Source organism: Rhinoraja longicauda, chromosome 14, assembly GCF_053455715.1.
Source record: "Rhinoraja longicauda isolate Sanriku21f chromosome 14, sRhiLon1.1, whole genome shotgun sequence".
Lineage (NCBI taxonomy): Eukaryota > Metazoa > Chordata > Chondrichthyes > Rajiformes > Arhynchobatidae > Rhinoraja > Rhinoraja longicauda.
The window spans coordinates 50,119,447-50,141,481 of NC_135966.1; the positions used below are offsets into that span (position 1 = coordinate 50,119,447).

General features: G+C 44.3%; 1 protein-coding gene across 4 annotated transcripts in view; it reads right to left on the reverse strand.

Moving 5' to 3' along the window:
- Positions 1 to 358: 358 nt before the first annotated feature.
- LOC144600256 (dihydropyrimidinase-related protein 3-like) overlaps positions 359 to 22,035 on the reverse strand; it is a 213,565-nt gene continuing 191,888 nt past the window's right edge. For 3 of the 4 annotated variants that reach the window (XM_078411824.1, XM_078411823.1, XM_078411826.1), the window contains 3 exons: positions 5,730 to 5,889; positions 2,864 to 2,899; positions 359 to 611 (listed from right to left, as the gene is read on the reverse strand). In XM_078411824.1, coding sequence (XP_078267950.1) covers positions 523 to 611; positions 2,864 to 2,899; positions 5,730 to 5,889 — 285 coding nt within the window. In that variant the 3' untranslated portion in view covers positions 359 to 522. The remainder of the gene's footprint in view (positions 612 to 2,863; positions 2,900 to 5,729; positions 5,890 to 22,035) is intronic. The other variant, XM_078411825.1, reaches the window with a different exon arrangement.

Sequence of the window (22,035 nt, forward strand, 5' to 3'; positions counted from 1 at the left end):
TACAGATATAAAAGGAAGAGGAGTATTCATTTCCGGATTGGCAGTGTTACACGATAAGGCAACAGGATAAAGCAGACCTGACCATCATCTCCAACCTCTGCAAGCAAGAAGTTTGCAATGGACGTAGAGTAAAGCAGAGTCCCTGGAATTGTTGGAACTAGTAGCAATGGCAGGGTTTAATTTGCTGTTGAAATCAATTAAGAGGCAACTGTAATCTTTGCATCCTTACTATCAACAGGTAAACTCCGATGACTTAAGGCTAAATAATAAAAACAACAAGACTTTATTACAGCAATGGCAAAGTAGCTTTCTCATCAATAAGGCTTGGGGCACTGTCAATATTCAATTCAAAGTCACAATTTATTTTTTATGTAGGACAAACAATTAGCTTTTTGATTTTTTTTTGCAACGTGTCATCGTTATGGCATGATTTCTTTCTTTCCCCACCCGCCCCTCCCATTCCCCTTTCTCTCCTCTCTCTTTCTCTTTCTCTGTCTCTCTCCCCCTTTCTTGCCGCGGACTTCAGCTGAGCGAGGTGATGTTTGAACGGCCGCCGGGAGGCACGACAATGCGGTGGCCACTGCGACGAGGCCCGTCATCCACTTGAGCTCCTGTGAACAAGAGGAGAGAGAGGCATGAGATGAGAGGGGCCAGAGGGGGGCAAGGGGTCCCCATTCCCCTCATGCTCTACATCTTACATTGGGCATCATGAAAATTGCCCTTAGTGTACCAGCGAGCGATAAAATCTGGGGCGGGGGGTTGGAGTAATAAATTGATTGCATTGTGGGCAGTATAACACTGGTTAGTGAAGGAGTGCTGTAAGAATTGGTGGCCGATGGCCAGCATGGATTTGGTGAGCCGAAGGGCCTGTTTCTATTCTGCAGCTTTATCTGCCCCTTTCCATATTGCTTTACAATGCAGAATGAAGCCTTTCAGCCCACTGAGTCAGGCGGGGGGGCAATTTATAGTTGACGTCTAACCTACTGACAGCGAGTCTTTGGGACATGGGAGATCACTGAGGCACCCAAGGGAAACCCACACGGCCACATGGAGAACATGCACATTCCACACACACAGACAGCTCCCGAAGTCAGGATTGAACCCAGGTTGTTGGGGGAGTTGTGAGGCAGCGATCTCCAGTTGTTGTATCACGGTGTCATCCCTCCCTCCCCACCCACCCCACCCCCGCCATCATACACCAGGCGGTTTTGCCCTCAGTTTGTGTCAAGGCAGAGCTACATTTATCTGATATCATGTCAAACCTTCCCTGCATGATCTGTTACACACAACATTTAGCCCCCAGTTCTACAGCACCACCCAGCACTGCACATCAAGTGCTGGGAATGGGCTGGTACTTCACTGGACTTCAAAGCATCTCAAATGCATCAAATGCATCCCCTCTGGAGAGATGACCAGTCAACGCCTCAGGTCATTTGATGAAGGGCTACCTTCCTCATGCATTAACACTATTTCTCTCTCCATAGACACTGACTGACTTGCTGAATCTAGCCAGCATCCTAAGAAGAGTTCCGACCCAAAACGTCTCTCATCCTTTTTCTCCAGAGACGCTGCCTGAGCCGCTCAGTTACTCATTCTGTGGTATGAACCAGCATCTGCAGTTCCTTGTCGTTGCATCCCGTTAGCGTGGAGCAGGTTTCCTTCCACTTTCCTTCCCATCACTGCAGCTTCTCCATCTTTACTTCTATACGGCCAACAGTGGAGGGATACTTGGTTTTCCTTAAGGCCAAATGATTCTATGTGTAGGAAGGAACCGCAGATGCTGATTTACACCGGAGATAGACACAAAATGCTGGAGTAACTCAGCATCTCTGGATAGAAGGAATGGGTGACCATTTCGGGTCGAGACCCTTCTAAATCAGTACAAGTAAATGTAATTCTTTAACTTAAGAAACAAGGAAATAGCCCCAGGAGTCGGCGATAGGGCCGCTCGAGCCTTAGTCCACCATTCAATAATGCCATGGGCGACCTGCTCTGGCCTCAGTTCCATTTCAACCTCCCCTGAAATCTAAGATAGACACGAAAATCTGGAGTAACTCAGCGGAACAGGCAGCATCTCTGGAGAGAAGGAATGGGTGACGTTTCGGGTCGAGACCCTTCTTCAGAATTCCCTGAATTCTATACCCCTTAACTCCCTTAAATAGTTTACAGCACAGTGCAGGAGGTAGAGAACTCCAATGGCTCACAATTTGCAGAACAAAAATTGTTCCTATCTCAACTGACGATCCATAACCCTGAGGTAATTTCTCAGCAGTTCCATTCCCACACCATTTTATCTTGCTAAGCTGTGTTTAAAAACCCTATCAATGCCGAAATCAGCAGCTTCTAAGTGTTGGGACCGGCTGGTGACTAGGGTTGCCAACTGTCCCGTATTAGCCGGGACATCCCGTAATTTGGGCTAAATTGGTTTGTCCCGTATTAGGCCCGGGGGGCGCAGTAGGCCCGGACACTGTAGGCCCGGACGCTGTAGGCCCGACAGTTTAGGTCTCGACACTCTAGGTTTCCGACATTTTAGCTCCGGACAGTGTAGGTGCGGAGGCCTGGGCTTCGCCTGACGGAGGTTGCATGGCAACCTGCCTCCCGGCCCGGGCGGCCGCCATTGGTGGAGCAGGAGCACGTGGGTGAGGTCACGTGGGGCGCAAGGCGGTGACGTCACCTTGTCCCGTATTTGGGAGTGAGATAGTTGGCAACCCTACTGGTGACAGATCATGGTTTGGCAATTTATTTCAGTAGCGTAAATCCAGTCAGTGCAATTTGAGCTGTTTAACACAAGAAAATAAAACTTCCTTGGTCTCCAGGACCCAATATTATTTTTGTTTTACTTTTAAACTTGTTTGTTCCATACCTGCATTAGATTTTGTTAAACCATCAGAAGTTCTTCCTATTGAAATGAACGGAAATGTTTAATTGACAACGGAAAGAGGCCAATTTTCTGAAGGGCTCAAGTCTATATACTAATTACGGCTTCAAATGTTCATATCTGGAGCTGTTTTTGCTCTCATTCATAAAAATATAATGGCTTTACAAAGTACATTCAGGTATTTTGGCGAACAGGAATATTTTTCTAGGCAGAAAAAATATCGAGATTTCATTTTAATTAATAGGAACTTAAATGAAAACAGCTACATGCATTAAAAAGAGCACTTTAATGTAACAATATCCCAAGGCTTCAAACAAATCAACTGTTAACGCCAGGCCCTGGTGGATTCAATCCATGTTCCACAGCACAACACGGCAATTGCCCCACATCCCTTAGTCCTGGTGGAAAATGGCAACAGCAGGAAATCAGGTACACTTGGAGGGAGGATCCTGTGAAGCATTACTCTGATGACCAGCCCAGAGGAGGTTGAGTCTAATGGAGAGGGTGGGTGAGGGGGGTGGGGCTAATGCAGCTAAATCCACATTACTAATGCCCCATTACTAATGCCCCACCAAGGTACATGTAGAAGCTAGACCTTTCTATTAGATTGCATGCTAAAGTAGGGCTATAACTTAAGCCGGAACTGTAGCCAGGGGGGGGCATAGTGGCGTAGCGGTAAAGCTATTGCCTTACAGCGCCAGAGACCCGGGTTCGATCCTGACTACGGATGCTTGCCTGTAAGGAGTTTGTACATTCTCCCCGTGACTTGTGTGAGTTTTCCGTTTCCTCCCACACTCCAAAGCCATGCAGGTTACTAGGCTATTTAGCTTGCTACAAAATGTAAATTGCCCCTAGTGTGTGTAGGATAGTGTCAGTGTGTGGGGATCGCTGGTCGGTGGGCCGAAGGGCCTGGTTCCGAGCTGTGTCTCTAAAATGAACTAAACTAAAAAAAAACCTAACAAGGGCAAAGTTAAACCCTGAAACAGTTCCTTCTTGTTCAATTGCTAATGTGAATGAGTGTCCCTGTTCTTGTTGTACTGGGCTGCATAGTGCCAGAACATTAAAGGTTAGCTTTGGGGAAGGGAGAAGAATAGCTGGAAATAATACTGGGTTAGTAGGTAATAGTTAGGACTGGAAATCAGATGAGGGTCCTTCCTCTGAGACAGAATCACCTGCCAACACTTATACAGGAAGACTAGCTACTTGAGAGAGTCCGTTTTGAATGGACAGGCTGAAGGGAAGACACTTAGCAAAGGCGGAAAGGAAACCTAAAACAAAATTAACTTCACTGTAAACAGCCATATTTAAAATTCATTTCTATAAAAAAGAGACAAGAATACTCACCAAAGCTTGTGATAACTCTCACTCTTCCAATCAAGTTCTGCTTCAAATGCCATGGCCAATGATCCAAATCGAGCAGAGACTAAGTAGATTCCAGGATGCCTGTCCTTTGAAGCCACCCTCCTTCCCTTTCCTGCTCCCTTCACAAAGATCACTCACTTTCTCTCCACTCTAGTTCTGAAGAAGGGTCTCGACCCAAAACGTCACCCATTCCTTCTCTCCTGAGACGCTGCCAGACCCGCTGAGTTACTCCAGCATTTTGGGTCTACCATCGATTTAAACCAGCATCTCCGGTTATTTTTCCTATTCTCTTCACTCTAGATAGCCACAACCGCACTTTGCCAACCAGAATAGACCAAGCAGCTGAAACCTATCTATTTACACGCACGCTGGCCAACCTAAATAAAATACTTAGTTTCTTCTCATTTAAGGCAATAAATAACAGTTTTAAAACCTATGACCGCAGGAATAGATTTCCAATCAAGATGTAAAACCACACAGAGGTACAGAACGTCATCTGGGGAATATCAATAAACTCAGTTTTCCATATTAAGCTATAAATCACCAACTGGGAGAAAGTCTGTGTCGCTGTGAAGTTCACAAAAAGGGATGTAGTTGGATCTATACAACAAATAATAATTAAGATGTATTCTCCATACCAATATCCTTAGGTTACATCTGGGTCAGCTGAGTTCTACTTCAATTACTCCCCTCCCATACACAGCAGGCACTTCTGAACAAGATGGACGCCTTCACTCATGTTACAACTCCCTAAATGAATAGAGGAACTCAATAAAAGGCTGTCACTGAGGCAGCCCAGCTACACCCCAGGAGCAAGGAGGAAGTCATCCCACCCATAAATGATTGAGCAATGGACAATGTACTGCCTGGAAGTATATAGAACTGTAATAGGCCATTCGGTACACCTTGTTTAGACCAGATCTTGGAAAATGGAATCCAGACAACTCCCATCCCACAATGCCCTTACTTTAAAATATTTATCCACCATCTTTTATGTGTTCATCACACTTCCAGGCAAGGCCAGAATATATCTCTCTACCCCCAAAAATATTTTTCTGTCCTTTCCACTGTTTATCTTAAGCTTGTGTCCTAGTTACAAAAATTCAACCTAATTTTGAACATATCAACACCATAACAGTCCCTGCTTCTCCAAGCAACAGTACCTGTCTCTCCAAGCAACTAAATCCTCATCCTTGAAGTCCTTGTTTAATCCATTGTCCTTCGAACCCTCTGCAAAGCCTAGATATTAATTTTACAATGTGTTGTCCACAATTAAAACCATTAAACCTAGCTAAGGGTTAAGTGGCGATTTATGAAGGCAACTGTAAACTACCAATACACCACTAAACTGGCAAGTAATCTTGAAGCGACAGAAATCCCACCTTGCTTGTTGTTATCTTAAATCTGCACAACATGGTGTATGTTGGTAGACGAATCTCAGGTGACATGTTAGGAGTTGAAAATGTTTCCTTCAATGTTGAGTTCTTACCGGAGAGGCTGAAGCCAGACTGGTGTAGATTTCGAACTGGTTGGGGCTGTTTCGAAGGAGATGTCTTGGCTGAGGCTGAGGGGGTTCCTGCTTTGGGGGTGCCTAAGTCGTACACTGGGCCATCGTACATTCCTCTGGGTACACCACGCACCTGTGCCAACTTTGGAAAGAAAAAGGAACACATTAGATGAAGATTTCAGCTATGCAAGGACAGTGCTTGGAACACATCAGCCTTGCCAAGGTAATGATGAAGACATGCTTCCATCTTCTCCTTGACAACATTACAACACACTTCTGTCTTTACCCGCTCCTCCCATAATGAACCATACCTCCACCAACCCCTCAACATTTGGACACCAAATAATCTTCCAACCAAGATGTCGGAGGGGGATTTTATCAGCAGTCCCGAACTTCATCTAGAGAGAATCAGTCTTATTCTCCAAAATAATCTATGAATCATTAGTAAGTCTGCGTTCTGATAAAGCTCATGATGCAAATAACTACTGAGAATTAAGGTACCTTCCCCCTGTAAACATCCCTGCTCAGTGTAGGTTCACTGGCATCTGTGCCAGTAGGTTAGTTGGGCAGTCTCACTTCAGTTGGGCATCACCAGGGCATCTTGCCTTGATCCTTCAACATGGCTGCCAAACAGGATGGGTTTATAGGATGGGAAGTGTGCAGGACAGAACCATGGTAATCCCTGCATATGCAATGCCTCTTGTGGCCAACAATACAGCAGAAGCAACCAAATGAGATTGTAGATGTTCACCCACTCATCATGAGTAATCCAAAAATGTCAACGCACAACATTCACAAGTAACAGCTCTGGCAAGTGTTACGGTGATTTATGAGTTAACTGACTTGCACATCACAATAACCTGTCATTATTTTCCCAACCATTTATCTCACTATCTAATGCCACAAGTTCAAGTCCCACCCCCACCGCTGTCGAATCTAAATGCAGATTCACAAAATCACGTGGAATTTGAGCATTGATTAGGATACAAAGAGGGGGCACAAGTGGGCAACAACAACGTAGATGGAGTGCAAAGTGGCAAAAATGTAAGCTTCAATGGAGAATGTTTAAATGGCGGGGATTATGAAGTGTTGATAAGCTCAGGGCATCAGCCATCCTTGGGCACAAGTCGCTGAAGCTAACATGAAAGTTAAGCAGTTATGGTTGTGAGCCTTTATTGCAGGAGTATGAGAATAAAATGTCTTACTACAATTATATAGTGCCAGGGTGAGTCCACATCTGGAATACAATATAGGTTTCCTTAGCTAACAAAGGACATACTTGCTGCAGAGGGGATGCAGTAGAGGCTGACCCGACTGACTGTTCATGTTATGGTAGATCTGTCAGAGGAGCAAGGATTAAGGAGGCTGGGCATCCATTTTCGAAAGGAGAGGTAGCATCTTGAAATATACAAAATTCTTAAAGGGCTCAACGGCTTAGATGCAGGGAGAATGCTTCGCTTAGCTGAATCGTGAAGGTCTAAGGGTTACAGACATAAACAATCGCTATGCATCGAGGGTGGAAGGACCTTTGGAATTCTCCACCCAGGAAGGTTGGTGGTCTGACTCCATTCAAAGCAGAGATTAGTAGATTTAGAGGGATTAAGGGTAAGACAAAAAACACTGTTCCAAGGCAGAAGAACAGCCACCATCTTGTTGAAAGGCAGGACAGCCTCGAGTTGGTCAAATAGACTCCTCCTGCCCCTATTTCTTATGCATTTTATACAGCAATGTTCATGGATATAGAACATTGCTGTATAATCAAGGGATACGGGGAGAAGGCAGGCACAGGTTACTGATTGGGGATGATCAGCCATGATCACAATGAATGGCGGTGCTGGCTCCAAGGGCCTATTTTCTGCGTTTCTATGTTTAGAACAAGGTAAAGTATACAAGCCCATGAAAAGCAATCTCTTGCATTGTGGAGAGGTGACTGCTTTCATTGCCTAAATACACCAACTATCTAATCCTCTCTGCCCAAATGAGGCAGGTTTAGAAAAAACAAGGCTGGCCGTGGAATGAAGTTTAATGGTTAAGCTTGCGGAATGGACTGGTCAGCTGCTTTGCAAGATTCTTCACAACTACCAAGAGTGTGGAATGCCCAATGGAAAGCTCTGCTGAAGAAGCGCATTGTATCCATAAGCCAGAAGTAATTTATTTTATGCATGGCAGGAGCACACATAAATATTATTACAAGTCCGTGCTAATTAAACTATCTTGCAGCTCGGTGCTTGGCAAACTAAAGCCAGATGCCCCTTAGAAAAAAAATCCCCAATGGGATCAGCGAGAATTACAGCTGAATTCGTGCTCAGTTAATAGACGGATCAACAACCTGCCATTGTCAATCTTTGACAAATGGAGCTGATGAAAGGGGTTTATCCTTTCTTGAGTGAGGAAGCCCTGAAGCAGAGGCACAGCCACAGTCGAGTGGCAGGGAAATTGTTCGAGGTACATACAATTATGGTAGTTAAACATTGCCAGCTTCAGCATCGAAGGGCAGACAGAAAAGGAGCAAGCAAACAAAGGGTCCTTGTGTCGAGTGGTGAGAACCAGGTGCCAACAGTGCCAGGGTTACTATGCACCGCCCCACAGCTCCTGATTATTAAACCTCTTTTATCAGAACTAGGGAAACGTACAGAACACAAATTTTGTATCTATCTCCAGAGTACAAATCAGCTCAGTTCAGTTTACTGTCATGTGTACCGAGGTACAGTGAAAAGCTTTTGTTGCGTGCTATCCAGTCACATACGGAAAGACAATACATGATTACAATCTACAGCCATTTACAGTGTGTAGATGCTGTACATGATAAGGGAAGGAAACGTCACCCATTCCTTCTCTCCAGAGATGCTGCCTCATAAAAAGCTGAGTTACACCAGCTTTTTGTGTCTATCTTTAATTTTCCATATATGCATTTCAGCTTATGCATTGAAACACACCGTTAATTGTTGACCATTGATTCTGTTACCCCCACAGTCAATTCATCTACAAACCCGGACTTCTTTGAGATGTGGGAGGAAACCTTGGCACTCAGATAAAACCCACGGAGTCACAGGGAGAGCATGCAAACTCCACACAGACAGCACCCGAGATCCAGATTGGACCTGGGTCCCTGGCGCTTGACCATCTGCATCACTGTGCTGCCCTGTCTGGTCTATCATTGGATCTTTAACTGGAAGGTGCTGTAAACTGGGTTCAAAACCTTGCCCCAATGCCCAGTCTCTGCCCACAACAGGTTAAAGTGATGCAATGGGAAGTATAATTTGGGTCTGCTGGTGTTTGCTATGTTGCTTATGTACTTGAGGAATGAGCTGATGTGGTGATCAGGTCTGAAAACCACTGTCCGGCTCAGTACCCATCTGCTGCAGATATGATGGGAGAGAGGGAAAATGGGAAAAAGAGTGTGGGGGAAAAAATCAAGGGAAACCCGACTGAACTGTCAGGTGAAATGGGGGGGGGGGGGGGGGAGAAAAAAGAGAGAAAGAGAGAGAAAGAAAGAGAGAGAGACAGTGAATGAGAGAGAGAGAGAGACAGTGAATGACCAACATGTACATACACTCATACATAAATTGACACTAAGGAAATTAATATCGACCTGCTAAACTTGCTACCTTGCTGTACTGTTTACAACTGCAAGAACGAGTAGCAATCGATAAAAGGCTATAAATGTATTGCATGAATATATATATATATATGTACAGGGGCATATCGACCCATGCACTGTATACTTGTTTTTATATTCATGCATTTAAAATATGTATGTTATGTTCTATACTTTGGCAATATAATGATGTATCTTATCATGCCAATAAAGTATTTTAAATTGAAAATTTGAAATTGAAGAGAGAGAGAGAGAGAGAGAGAGAGAGAGAAAGAGAGGGAGAGAGAGAGAGGGGTGAAAGTTGAAAAAGAGGGATATTTGCATGGACAAACAGATGAACAGCAAGAGATAGACAGAAGGAGAGAGACTGCCAGACAGATGAAGAGTGGCAGACATAGCAGTGAGAGCATCAGGGATAGATCGACAGAAAACAAGAACAGACGATGACATAGAAAAACACAAACAGAAATAAATTGTTTGTAGATCTTATTTAATGAGTGCCAGATTTCTAAGATGTTTTATAACTAATGCAATGGTTTTTAAATGCAATTACTGCAATGAGAAAAATTGTGCCAGCAAATGCATGCACAACAAACTAGCACAAGGCAAGGGGATTCTAATTGTTTTATTTTAATAGTCCTGGTTCTGAGATATTGCCCAGGGCTCTGGGGAACAGAGGCACAGCTCCTGTTCACCTTTCACTTCCAAGATCATGGGCCTGCTGCAATCTCTTGTGTAGGAACTGCAGATGCTGGTTGAAACCGAGTCTGAAGAAGGGTCTCTACCCAAAACGTCACCCATTCCTTCACTCCAGAGATGCTGCCTGACCCGCTGAGTTACTCCAGCATTTTGTGTCTATCTTTGGTGCAATCTCTTGGAACTTTGCCAGCCTCTACTCTACAACCTTGTGTAACCTTCTGCCCCAGTGGAAGGTGACACTGAAACACTGCCATTATTGAGAAGTGATAATCAACAGGAACAGTTTGAGTCGCTATGGCAATACCTCGAAACCCCGACTGGAGGGAGACAGAGGTCGGCGTATGGTTTGGATGGGGAGCCTGTAGGAGGTTGCTTCTTCTGGGTGTTGACAGTCATAGTTTGCCCACGCAAATAACTACAGCGTATTTTGTAGCTGGTGCCCACGATAGCTACTATGCATCAGTGCTGGAACTAACAAGTGTTTATGCAGACACAGGCAGCTGGAGTAACTCAGAGGGTCAGACAGCATCTCTGGAGGAAAGGAATAGGTGATGTTTTGGGTCGAGACCCATCTTCAGACAAGTCAGACCTGGGCCCGATTGCACGTTATGAACTAAATTGAACTGGGTCCTGGATGTGCAAATGGTCTTCCTGCCCAACATGTACCCGTGGAGTCGAGACTGTTAATGATTAGGCAGGGGGAACGCTGTATTGCGGCATTCAGCTGAATGTTTTAAATGGCAACAGTGAACAAGCAAGTCTATTTTATAACTTGGGGTGCAACCTGCCAAAGAATCAATCACCAGCCCCAGAATGGCACGATGCACAGGTAAGACACTGACCACGGAAGAGCAATGGAGGAGATCAATTCACAGCAGGCTTTTAAAAGCTGCAATTTTCTCCACACAGTTTAAAATGACCGACCCTTTAATTTGGAACCATGTTATGTTTACTCTAATGCCATTAATTCGTTCGGGTTGGTGTCCTCCATGTACAAAGTTATGTTCTGTTCAGAGAAACACATAGCCATATCTTTATCCAGAATACACATAGTACACTTCTGCCGCTTTGTCTTTGTCATGAAGCTTTGTGCAACAATATGCTTTCAGGATCAGATCCCTTCCGTAATTCGAGGAATGGTAATGTTGTCGTCAAGCTGAGGCAGGTTGGATGCACACCGTGACAGCATAGAAAAAGACCCTCGCCCACTCTGTCTACGCTGATCAAGTTGGTAATCTGTGTTAGTCCCATTTACCTGCGTTTGGCCCATATTCCTCTAAACACTTCCTATTCATATATCTGTCTTTTGAAAGTCATAATTGTGTCCATTTGTGTAGCTTCCTCTCATAGCTCATTTCAGATATGAACTATCCTCCAAGTGAAAAAAGTTGCCCCCAGAGGTTCCGCTTAAAACTCTCCCCACCCATCTTTAGCCTAGTTTTAGAATACTCTACTGTGGGGAAAAGACCGAGTGTTCACTTTATCCATGCCCCTCACAATCCCGTACTCCTCAATAAGGCTTCCTACGCTCCAGGGAAAAAGTGCCAGTCTATCAGATCCCTTCCTGTAACTCAAGTCCACAAGTCCAGGTAACAACCTGGTGAATCTTTTTTGCACCCTTTTCAACTTATCAATACCCTTGCAATAGCTGGGCGACCAGAACTGCACACAAACAGGACAGTTTCTTCCCAGCTGTCATTGGGTAAATGAACCATTCTACCGCAACCAGCCAGAAGTCCTGAATCTCATCTACCTCATTGGGGACAATCTTTGATCGGACTTTACTAGCATTACCTTGCACTAAACATTGTTCCCTTATCATATATCTGTACACTCTGAATGGCTCGGTTGTAATCACGTATTGCCTTTCCGCTGGCTGGTTAGCATGTAACAAAAGCGTTTCACTGTACAATGACAATAAACTCCACTAAACTACATGTGACAATAAACTCCACTAAACATGTGACAATAAACTCCACTAAACTACTCCAAGTGAGGTCTCACCAAAGATTTGTGCTGCTGCATCATGATGTCCCAACGTTTGTATTCAACACCCTTCCCGATGGAGGCAAGCATCCTATTGCCTTCTTCACTCACCTGACTTGCCATTTCATGCACCTATAACCATATAACCATATAACAACTACAGCACGGAAACAGGCCCGTACGGCCCTACCAGTCCACGCCGACCACTCTCTCTGACCTAGTCTCATCTACCTGCTCTCAGACCATAACCCTCTAATCCCCTCTTATCCATATACCTATCCAATTTACTCTTAAATAATAAAATCGAGCCTGCCTCCACCACTTCCACCGGAAGCCCATTCCATACAGCCACCACCCTCTGAGTAAAGAAGTTACCCCTCATGTTACCCCTAAACTTTTGACCCTCAATTCTGAAGCTTTGTCCCCTTGTTAGAATCTTCCCCACTCTCAAAGGGAAAAGCCTACCCACGTCAACTCTGTCCGTCCCTCTTAAAATTTAAAAAACCTCTATCAAGTCCCCCCTCAACCTTCTACGCTCCAAAGAATAAAGACCCAACCTGTTCAACCTCTCTCTGTGGCTTCAGTGCTGAAACCCAGGCAACATTCTAGTAAATCTCCTCTGTACCCTCTCCATTTTGTCGACATCCTTCCTATAATTTGGCGACCAGAACTGCACACCATACTCCAGATTCGGCCTCACCAATGCCCTGTACAATTTTAACATTACATCCCAACTTCTATATTCGATGCTCTGATTTATAAAGGCAAGCATACCAAACACCTTCTTCACCACCCTATCCACATGAGATTCCACCTTCAGGGAACAATGCACAGTTATTCCCAGATCCCTCTGTTCCACTGCATTCCTCAATTCCCTACCATTTACCCTGTACGTCCTATTTTGATTTGTCCTACCAAAATGCAGCACCTCACACTTATCAGCATTAAACTCCATCTGCCATCTTTCAGCCCACCCTTCCAAAAGGCCCAAATCTCTCTGTAGACTTTGAAAATCTACTTCATTATTAACTACACCACCTATCTTAGTATCATCTGCATATTTACTAATCCAATTTACCACACCATCATCCAGATCATTAATGTAAATGACAAACAACAGTGGACCCAACACAGATCCTTGGGGTACTCCACTAGACACTGGCCTCCAACCTGACATACAATTGTCAACCATTACCCTCTGGTATCTCCCATTCAGCCATTGTTGAATCCATCTTGCAACCTCACTATTAATACCCAACGATTTAACCTTCTTAATCAACCTTCCATGTGGAACCTTGTCAAATGCCTTACTGAAGTCCATATAGACAACATCCACAGCCTTGCCCTTATCAATTTCCCTGGTAACCTCTTCAAAAAATTCAAGAAGATTAGTCAAACATGACCTTCCAGGCACAAATCCATGTTGACTGTTTCTAATCAGGCCTTGTTTATCCAAATAATTATATATATTGTCTCTAAGTATCTTTTCCATTAATTTTCCCACCACAGACGTCAAACTAACAGGTCTATAATTGCTAGGTTTACTTTTAGAACCTTTTTTAAACAAAAGCACAACATGCGCAATGCGCCAATCTTCCGGCACCATCCCCGTTTCTAATGACGTTTGAAATATTTCCGTCATAGCCCCTGCTGTTTCTGCACTAACTTCCCTCAATGTCCTAGGGAATATCCTATCAGGACCTGGGGACTTATCCACTTTTATATTTTTCAAAAGTGTCCGTACCTCCTCTTCTTTAATCCTCATAATTTACATCACTACTCTACTTGTTTCGCTTACCTCACATAATTCAATATCCTTCTCCTCGGTGAATACCGAAGAAAAGAAATTGTTTAATATCTCCCCCATTTCTTCCGGCTCAGCACATAGCTGTCCACTCTGACTCTCTAATGGACCAATTTTATCCCTCGCTATCCTTATACTTCTAGATCTCAGCATTCCACGCTCTCCAGGGCTCTACTGTTTACTGTGTACAGGAATAAACACGTGCAACACCTCACATTTGTCAGCTCTATTCCATTTGCCATTCCTTGGCCCACCTTCCCTGCCGATCTAGGTCCACTTGTAATCTTAGATATCCTTCCTCACTGTCCAATATACCACCAGTTTTTGCATCATCTGCAAATACACTAACAAAGAAACATGAAAGAAACCAGAACTCCAGGATACAAAAGCACCAGCTTACACCAACTGGTGGGAAAGACCTGCAAAAGAACTATAGGAACAAGATAATTCCTATCGTTTAACTCACCTGGAGTAGAGCTGGGTACATAAATAGACAATAGACAATAGGTGCAGGAGGAGGCCATTCGACCCATCGAGCCAGCACCACCATTCAATGTGATCATGGCTGATCATTCTCAATCAGTATCCCGTTCCTGCCTTCTCCCCATACCCCCTGACTCCGCTATCCTTAAGAGCTCTATCTAGCTCTCCCTTGAATGCATTCAGAGACTTGGCCTCCACTGCCTTCTGAGGCAGAGAATTCCACAGATTCACAACTCTCTGACTGAAAAAGTTTATCTTCATCTCTGTTCTAAATGGCCTATCCCTTATTCTTAAACTGTGGCCCCTGGTTCTGGACTCCCCCAACATTGGGAACATGTTTCCTGCCTCTAACGTGTCCAACCCCTTAATAATCTTATATGTTTCGATAAACTAATCAACAAGCAATTTAACGCAGTGTCGTTCCAGCACATTTTCAGCAACACACTTTAACCAAATAGTCCACCCGGTAATAATAATTTCTCCAATCTCTACACCAGATTCTGTTTAAAGGATCGGAGATGGTAACCATTTTTTTAAAGCATTCAGTGAACCATCTGAAGGTCATAGATCTTATTTTGATCTGGTTTAAAGCCTAATTGGCGAGGGGTTAAAAGGGCTGTTTTTCCTTCAATCAGCGGGATGATGAGAGTTCACCCTCTTTCCCGAGACTCCTCCTTCGATCATAATCAGCATGATGCAGTTTTGCAAAATGCTCAATCTCCGTGGAAGTTATAACTCTGACGGGGTAAAGGGTTGTTGTGGGAGAAGTGAAAATGAGTGCAAAACTCAACAAAACGTTTGCAAAGCTGGAAACCTCGCGGCGTAACGGAACCAATGTCGCCTTACTTACATTATGTTGCTCGCATGTGCTGTGCTTTCACAAGAATTAATTAAGCGACCTTTCCAAAACTGCTTTGCTACAACCAAGGCATTGTGCCAGCGTAATGACCCTGAGGTTGGTGAAAGGAGTCATTGTAACTGCTGCTACATGTAAAGTGGTGTCAGATGTTAATGTGGGGATCCAGTTTAAAGCTACACTCCTTCACCAGGCAAAAGGCAGGGCCAGACCCATGGACGACTTTGATATGGTCACAATGAGGGGACATAGATACAGGGTAAGGGGAGGGAGGTTTCGGGGGATGTGAGAAAGAACTTTTTCACCCAGAGGGTGGTTGGAGTCTGGAACTCACTGCCTGGGGTGGTGGTGGAGGCGGGAACACTCACAACGTTTAAGAGGCATTTGGATGGGCACTTGAAATGCTACAACATTCAGGGCTACGGTCCAAATGCGGGAAAATGGGATTAAAATTAGACTGTGTTTGGTAACGGGCGGCATGGACACGATGGGCCGAAGGGCCTCTTTCTGTGCTGTAGGACTCTATGACTCTCTATGACTCTATCATGGAGGGTGGAGACTGGTGTGGAGAATGAGGTGGGGTGCCCTGATAGTAGGATTAAGGGCCAATAATCCTGTCTATCAATATCCTCAGGGCAGCACTGTGGTAAAGCTGTAGAGCTGCCGCCTCACAGCGTGAGAGAGCCGGGTTCGATCCTGACCTCGGGTGCTGTCTGAGTGGAGTTTGCAAGTTCTCTCTGTGACAGTGTAAGTTTCCTACGGGTGCTCTGCTTCCCTCACACATCGTAAAGAACACATGGATTTGTTGGCTAATTGGCCTCTGTATAACACCCCTAAATGTGCGGGGAATGGATGAGACAGTGGAAGAGAAGAGTGTGAATGGGCATTGGAGGTCAGTGTGGACTTGGTTGCCCTAAAGGGCCTGTTTCCATGCTCTATCTGTCAACTAAACCCTCCCTGCCCATCGACAAACCCCAACCCCTCTTTCATCCTTAACTGTGTGTACACGGTTAAGTCTTTAATCACCAATGATTACTGTACAAGCTTGGGGTACAGTGACTCAAACACTCATCTTCAGCTTGCATCGTATCCCCCCATCTCCCCATTCATGTTCAGGTGATCGTGGATTGGCATTCATGATGTGGAGCTTGCAAGATGTAGGTCTGGCCTGCATTTTGATTACATATTGGGGCTTGTGCTGTGCTACATCAGAATTTCATTAGGTTTGTTTAGTATTACTACCTGTGGCGCCTTTCTTTGATCGATGTTTGCTGTTTGAACACATTAGTCTCTTGAGACCATTGCATCTATGGTGATGGTCTGGTTGTTAAGGGGAGAAAATGATGAAGCCTTTAGTTGCAGGATCGGCTTGGGCTGAAACTGGGATTCAGCCTGTTGGCTGGACAGACCTTGCTCTTAGTGCAGATACAGAGAGGAGGTGAAGTAGGAACCAATTTGGTGAAAGGCTGGTGTACATAGGTCCACTCAGCTAAAAGAGTCAAGTTCATACTATCCAGCACAGAGACTTTGTCAGCCATCGATCACTTCCCACACCAGTGTTTCTGGATTCCCATCGATTCCCCTCAGTTAGACCACTTCCCCACATACTCGGGTCAGTCTGCAATGGCCAATTAACCTACTAACTCCCATGTCTCCGGGAGCTGGTGGAATACAGATTGAACCGAGGGTTGCTGGAGCTGAGGCAGCAGCTCTACCCGCTGCACCACCACCCTTCCACTCCACAGCCTTTGAAGTTAAAGGAGTGGATTGTGTGGTCCTAGATTCAAATTGGGAGTCAGATTTAAGATATTAATGAATTGAAGTCGCATCCTTTCACACAAAGGGTGGTGGATGTATGGAACGAGCTGCCGGCAGAGGTACAGGAGTTGAGGCAGGTACTATTGCAATGTTTAAGAAACATTTAAACAGGTACATGGATAGGACAGGTTCAGAGGGATATGGGGCAAACACTGGCCGGTGCAACTTGTGTAGATGGGACATGTTGGTCGGTGTGGGCAAGTTAGGCAGAAGGGCCTGTTTCCATACTGTATGAGTTTGTGACTAATATTTTCAATGCAAGAGGATTGGTGGTTCTGCAATGACTCATGTTTCCATAATGCTAATTCGATATAACATAAAGGAGTCCAGGAACACGATTTGCAAATATGTTTTCAATTGGGAAATAAAGAATCACTTAAAAGCTATTTTGGATACTGACAAGGAAAAAGTTCCCGTGCTAAAATAAAATCAGTTGAGCCTAAAAATACGTTAGCCACGACGCCATTGTCTCAGATGAATGCAGTCTCTCAATCGTTATCAAAATTAATTTTATTTTTGAAGATCTTGCAAGGAAAAGAAATTGCCCTTCATCTCCTTCCTAAAGGAATGCCCTTTAATCCAGAGGCCATAGCCTCAGAATAAAAGGATGTTCCTTTCGGCAGATGGAGTTTCTTTAGTCAGAGGGTGGTGAATCTGTGGAATTTATTGCCACAGAAGGCCAAGTCAACAGATATTTTTAAGGCAGAGATAGATATTCTTGATTAGGACGGGTGTCAGGGGTTATGAGGAGAAGGCAGGAGAATGGGGTTAGGAGATAGAGATAGATCAGCCATGATTGAATGGCGGAGTGGACTTGATGAGCCGAATGGCCTAATTCTGCTCCTATCACCTATGACCTTATGAACAAAAACACCACCAAAAAGTCAGGAGTTGAGTTTCTGGCAGGTACGAAGCAAATGGTTTTGCTCTGCTCTGGGTCAAGCTGATTTTCAACAACACTGCACTTTTGTGGAAGTTTATGTGAAGGCATTTCTAGCCATGGATTCTAAAGCCTGATTAACTGAGTCAGGGTCAGGGTCAGAAGCACTAGGAATCCAACATTCTGTTACTTCTTTTTACTGCACTTGGTAGCTGCCACATTCACAGAGAATGGGAACAAGCAAAGTTCCTGCCGGATTTAAAAACTGAACGTCTATAATGCTTTGTTTTCCTCTTACTAGTTACGGCTTATGTTAATTGAAGCAAAGGATCTTGCGACTGTACATAAAATACCCGAAGCAGAAAAATAAATTAAACGCACACCAATTTTCTACAAACTCCATAATGCCTTCCATAATGTTTGGGACAAAGACCCATCATTTATTTATTTGCCTTTGTACTCCACAATTTGAGATTTGTAATAGAAAAAAAATCACATGTGGTTAAAGTGCACATTGTCAGATTTTATTAACGGGTATTTTTTGTACATTTTGGTTTCACCATGTAGAAATTACAGCAGTGTTTATACATAGCCCCCCATTTCAGGGCACCATAATGTTTGGGACGCAGCAATGTCATGTAAATGAAAGTAGTCATGTTTAACATTTTGTTGCATATCCTTTGCATGCAATGACTGCTTGAAGTCTGCGATCCATGGACATCACCAGCTGCTGGGTGTCTTCTCTGGTGATGCTCTGCCAGGCCTGTATTGCAGCCATCTTTAGCTTATGCTTGTTTTGGGGGCTAGTACCCTTCAGTTTTCTCTTCAGCATATAAAAATTGGGTTCAGATCGGGTGATTGACTTGGCGATTCAAGAATTGACCATTTTTTAGCTTTGAAAAACTCCTTTGGTGCTTTAAAGGTATGTTTGGGATCAATGTCTTGCTGCAGAATTAACCGCTGGCCAATGAGTTTTGAGGCATTTGTTTGAACTTGAGCAGATAGGATGTGTCTACACACTTCAGATTTCACTATGCTCCTACCATCAGCAGTTGTATCATCAATGAAGATAAGTGAGCCAGTACCTTCAGCAGCCATATATGCCTAGGCCATAACATCCCCACCACCATGTTTCACAGATGAGGTGGTATGCTTTGGATCTTGGGCAGTTCCTTCTCCTCCAGATTTTGCTCTTGCCATCACTCTGAGAAAAGTTAATCTTCATCTCATCTGTCCACAAGACTTTTTGCCAGAACTGTGGTTGCTCTTTTAAGTACTTCTTGGCAAACTGTAACCCGGCCATCCTATTTTTCCGGCTAACCAGTAGTTTGCATCTTGCAATGTAGCCTCTGTATTTCTGTTCATGAAGTCTTCTGCGGACAGTGGTCATTAACAAATCCATACCTGATTCCTGAAGAGTGTTCCTGAACTGTCGGACAGGTGTTTGGGAATTTTTCTTTATCATAGAGAGAATTCTTCTGTCATCAACTATGCAGGTCTTCCTTGGCCTGCCAGTCCCTTTGCGATTAGTAAGCTCACCAGTGCTCTCTTTCTTCTTAATGATGTTCCAAACAGTTGATTTTGGTAAGCCTAAGGTTTGGCTGATGTCTCTAACAGTTTCATTCTTGTTCCTCAGTCTCATAATGGCTTCTTTGACTTTCATTGGCATAACTTTGGTCCTCATGTTGATAAACAGCAATAAAAGTTTCCAAAGGTGATGGAAAGACTGGAGGAAAGACTAGGTGCTGAGAGCTCTCTTATACCTACATCAAGGAGGCATTTAAACACACCTGAGCAATTACAAACACTTGCGAAGCAATTACAGACACCTCTGTGCCCCAAAAATTATGGTGCCCTGAAATGGGGGGGAGTATGTATAAACACAGCTGTAATTTCTACATGGTGAAACCAAAATGTATAAAAATACATTTAAATAAAATCTGACAACATGAACTTTAACCGCATGTGATTTTTTTCTATTACAAATCTCAAATTGTGGAGTACAGAGGCAAATAAATAAATGATGGGCCTTTGTCCCAAACATTATGGAGGGCACTGTAAAACAGAAATTTCAGGTTGACAAGATTGATATAGATTGTCTTAAAAAAAATAGCAAGGGACGTTACCAGCCTGAGTTGGTTGAAAAAGCTTTTTTTATATATGGTTAAGTAGGCTAACTGAAGTGACAACTCCTGACATGAGTTAAAACACTTTAATAGATGTAGAAGTGCTCCAAGCTCTTTCCTGAGGAATGCTTCGCTATTGCACCTTTGCCCAGTTGCTGCTGTCCAAGAGACAGCTCCATATATAGTGCATTTGTACCTCAATTAGAGAAGAAAAATCCTTTGAACTCTTCCCTCTGTCTGCTGGCAGGACAGAGAGGTGCTGACATCCTGTTGCAAACGCACATTTGTAAAGCATTACGCTGTGCCGTGCTGAGAGGTCCGTTGAACATAAGGAAAGTATTACTGTCTGTGTACTTTCATCTGAAGATATAGGGAAAGAAATAGCTTGTCAGCCCATCAGGTCTGCTCCACCCAGCTTGTAAAACGTGCGCATTCTTTATCCCCACCAATGCTATTTTTCCATCCTTGTACTCCATCCATTCGAACTACGATTCTTAGAGTATATCTCTCTTTCATAAACTTTGCATTTGATTCTACGTTTCTGAAACAATACCTCACCACTATTTTTAGTTTGGGGTAAAGAAAATCTGTGGTGCCGCGGTAGAGTTTTTTTTTAGATTTAGAGATACAGCGCGGAAACAGGCCCTTCGGCCCACCGAGTCCGCGCCGCCCAGCGATCCCCGCACATTAACACTATCCTACACACACTAGGGACAATGTTTTTACATTTTTACCCAATCAATTAACCTACAAACCTGTACGTCTTTGGAGTGTGGGAGGAGACCGAAGATCTCGGAGAAAACCCACGTAGGCCACGGGGAGAACGTACAAACTCCGTACAGACGGCGCCCGTAGTCTCCGTAGTCTCGAACCTGAGTCTCCGGCGCTGCATTCGCTGTAAGGCAGCATCTCTACCGCTGCGCCACCGTGCCGCCCTACAGCGGCCTTACGGCCTAGAGTTGCTGCCTTACAGCGCTTACAGCGCCAGAGACTCAGCCTCGATCCCGGCTACGGGTGCTTGTCTGTACGGAGTTTGTACGTTCTCCCCGTGACCTGCGCGGGTTTTCTCCGAGAACTTCGGTTTCCTCCCACACTCCAAAGACGTGCAGGTTTGTCGGTTATTTGGCTTGGTGTAAATGTCTTTTAAAAAATTGTCCCTCGGGTAGGATAGTGTTAATGTGTGGGGACCGCTGGTCGGCACGGACTCGGCGGGCCGAAGGGCCTGTTTCCGCGCTGTATCTCTGAATTAAAACAATATCTTGATTGTAAGTCATCTTGTCCTCACCCCTCCCTGCTCCTGTAAGCTCCTCGTGACCCACTGCCAAGCAGGTACTCTGATTTGACTTTCGGTCCGTTCCCTTTCTTCAGCACAGTACCTGAAGGCTTACCTCGACACCCAAGCACACCCACCTCTCACGCTCTCCTCTGTTTAAACCCCAGCTTTTAGGACAAGGTTTTTGGCACCCGACCTGACATCGTCAACCTGCCTCTGACGACACTCACTGGAAAGGACATCAAGACATTTTGCCACCTTGAACGGTTAGACATAAATTAATATTATTGCTCCATGGATTTTTTTTAAGCCAAGACTGTGTCAATTCATCTACAGACCATGGGCATTGTAAACATTCTCATCCCATTAGCAGTAGATTTCAGGAAGCACTTAAAAAAAACCTTTTTGACAGTCTTTATGCTGCCGACCAAATGACCAGTCTTCACATGTGCTCCATCAAAGGTTGCTTATCCACAAGGGATGCATCTGGGCCCAACCTGCCTGCATTTAGGTGCAGGCATGTACACAGTGCCCTGCAGGTACTGGCGTTGGCTGCTGGCTTTACAACTGATAATGAAGTGAATAGTCATAGCACCTCTGGAGGTTGTTACTGACAGGAACTGCCTTCACTTCCCTGGATGTTACATGGGTAAATCTTCGCTGTGCATTTCTTTGGCAAAACAATCACCACACACAGACCATAATGAGCACAAAATATAACACACGTAAATATGGAAAGTGATAGAAGTAGAATTAGGCCATTCG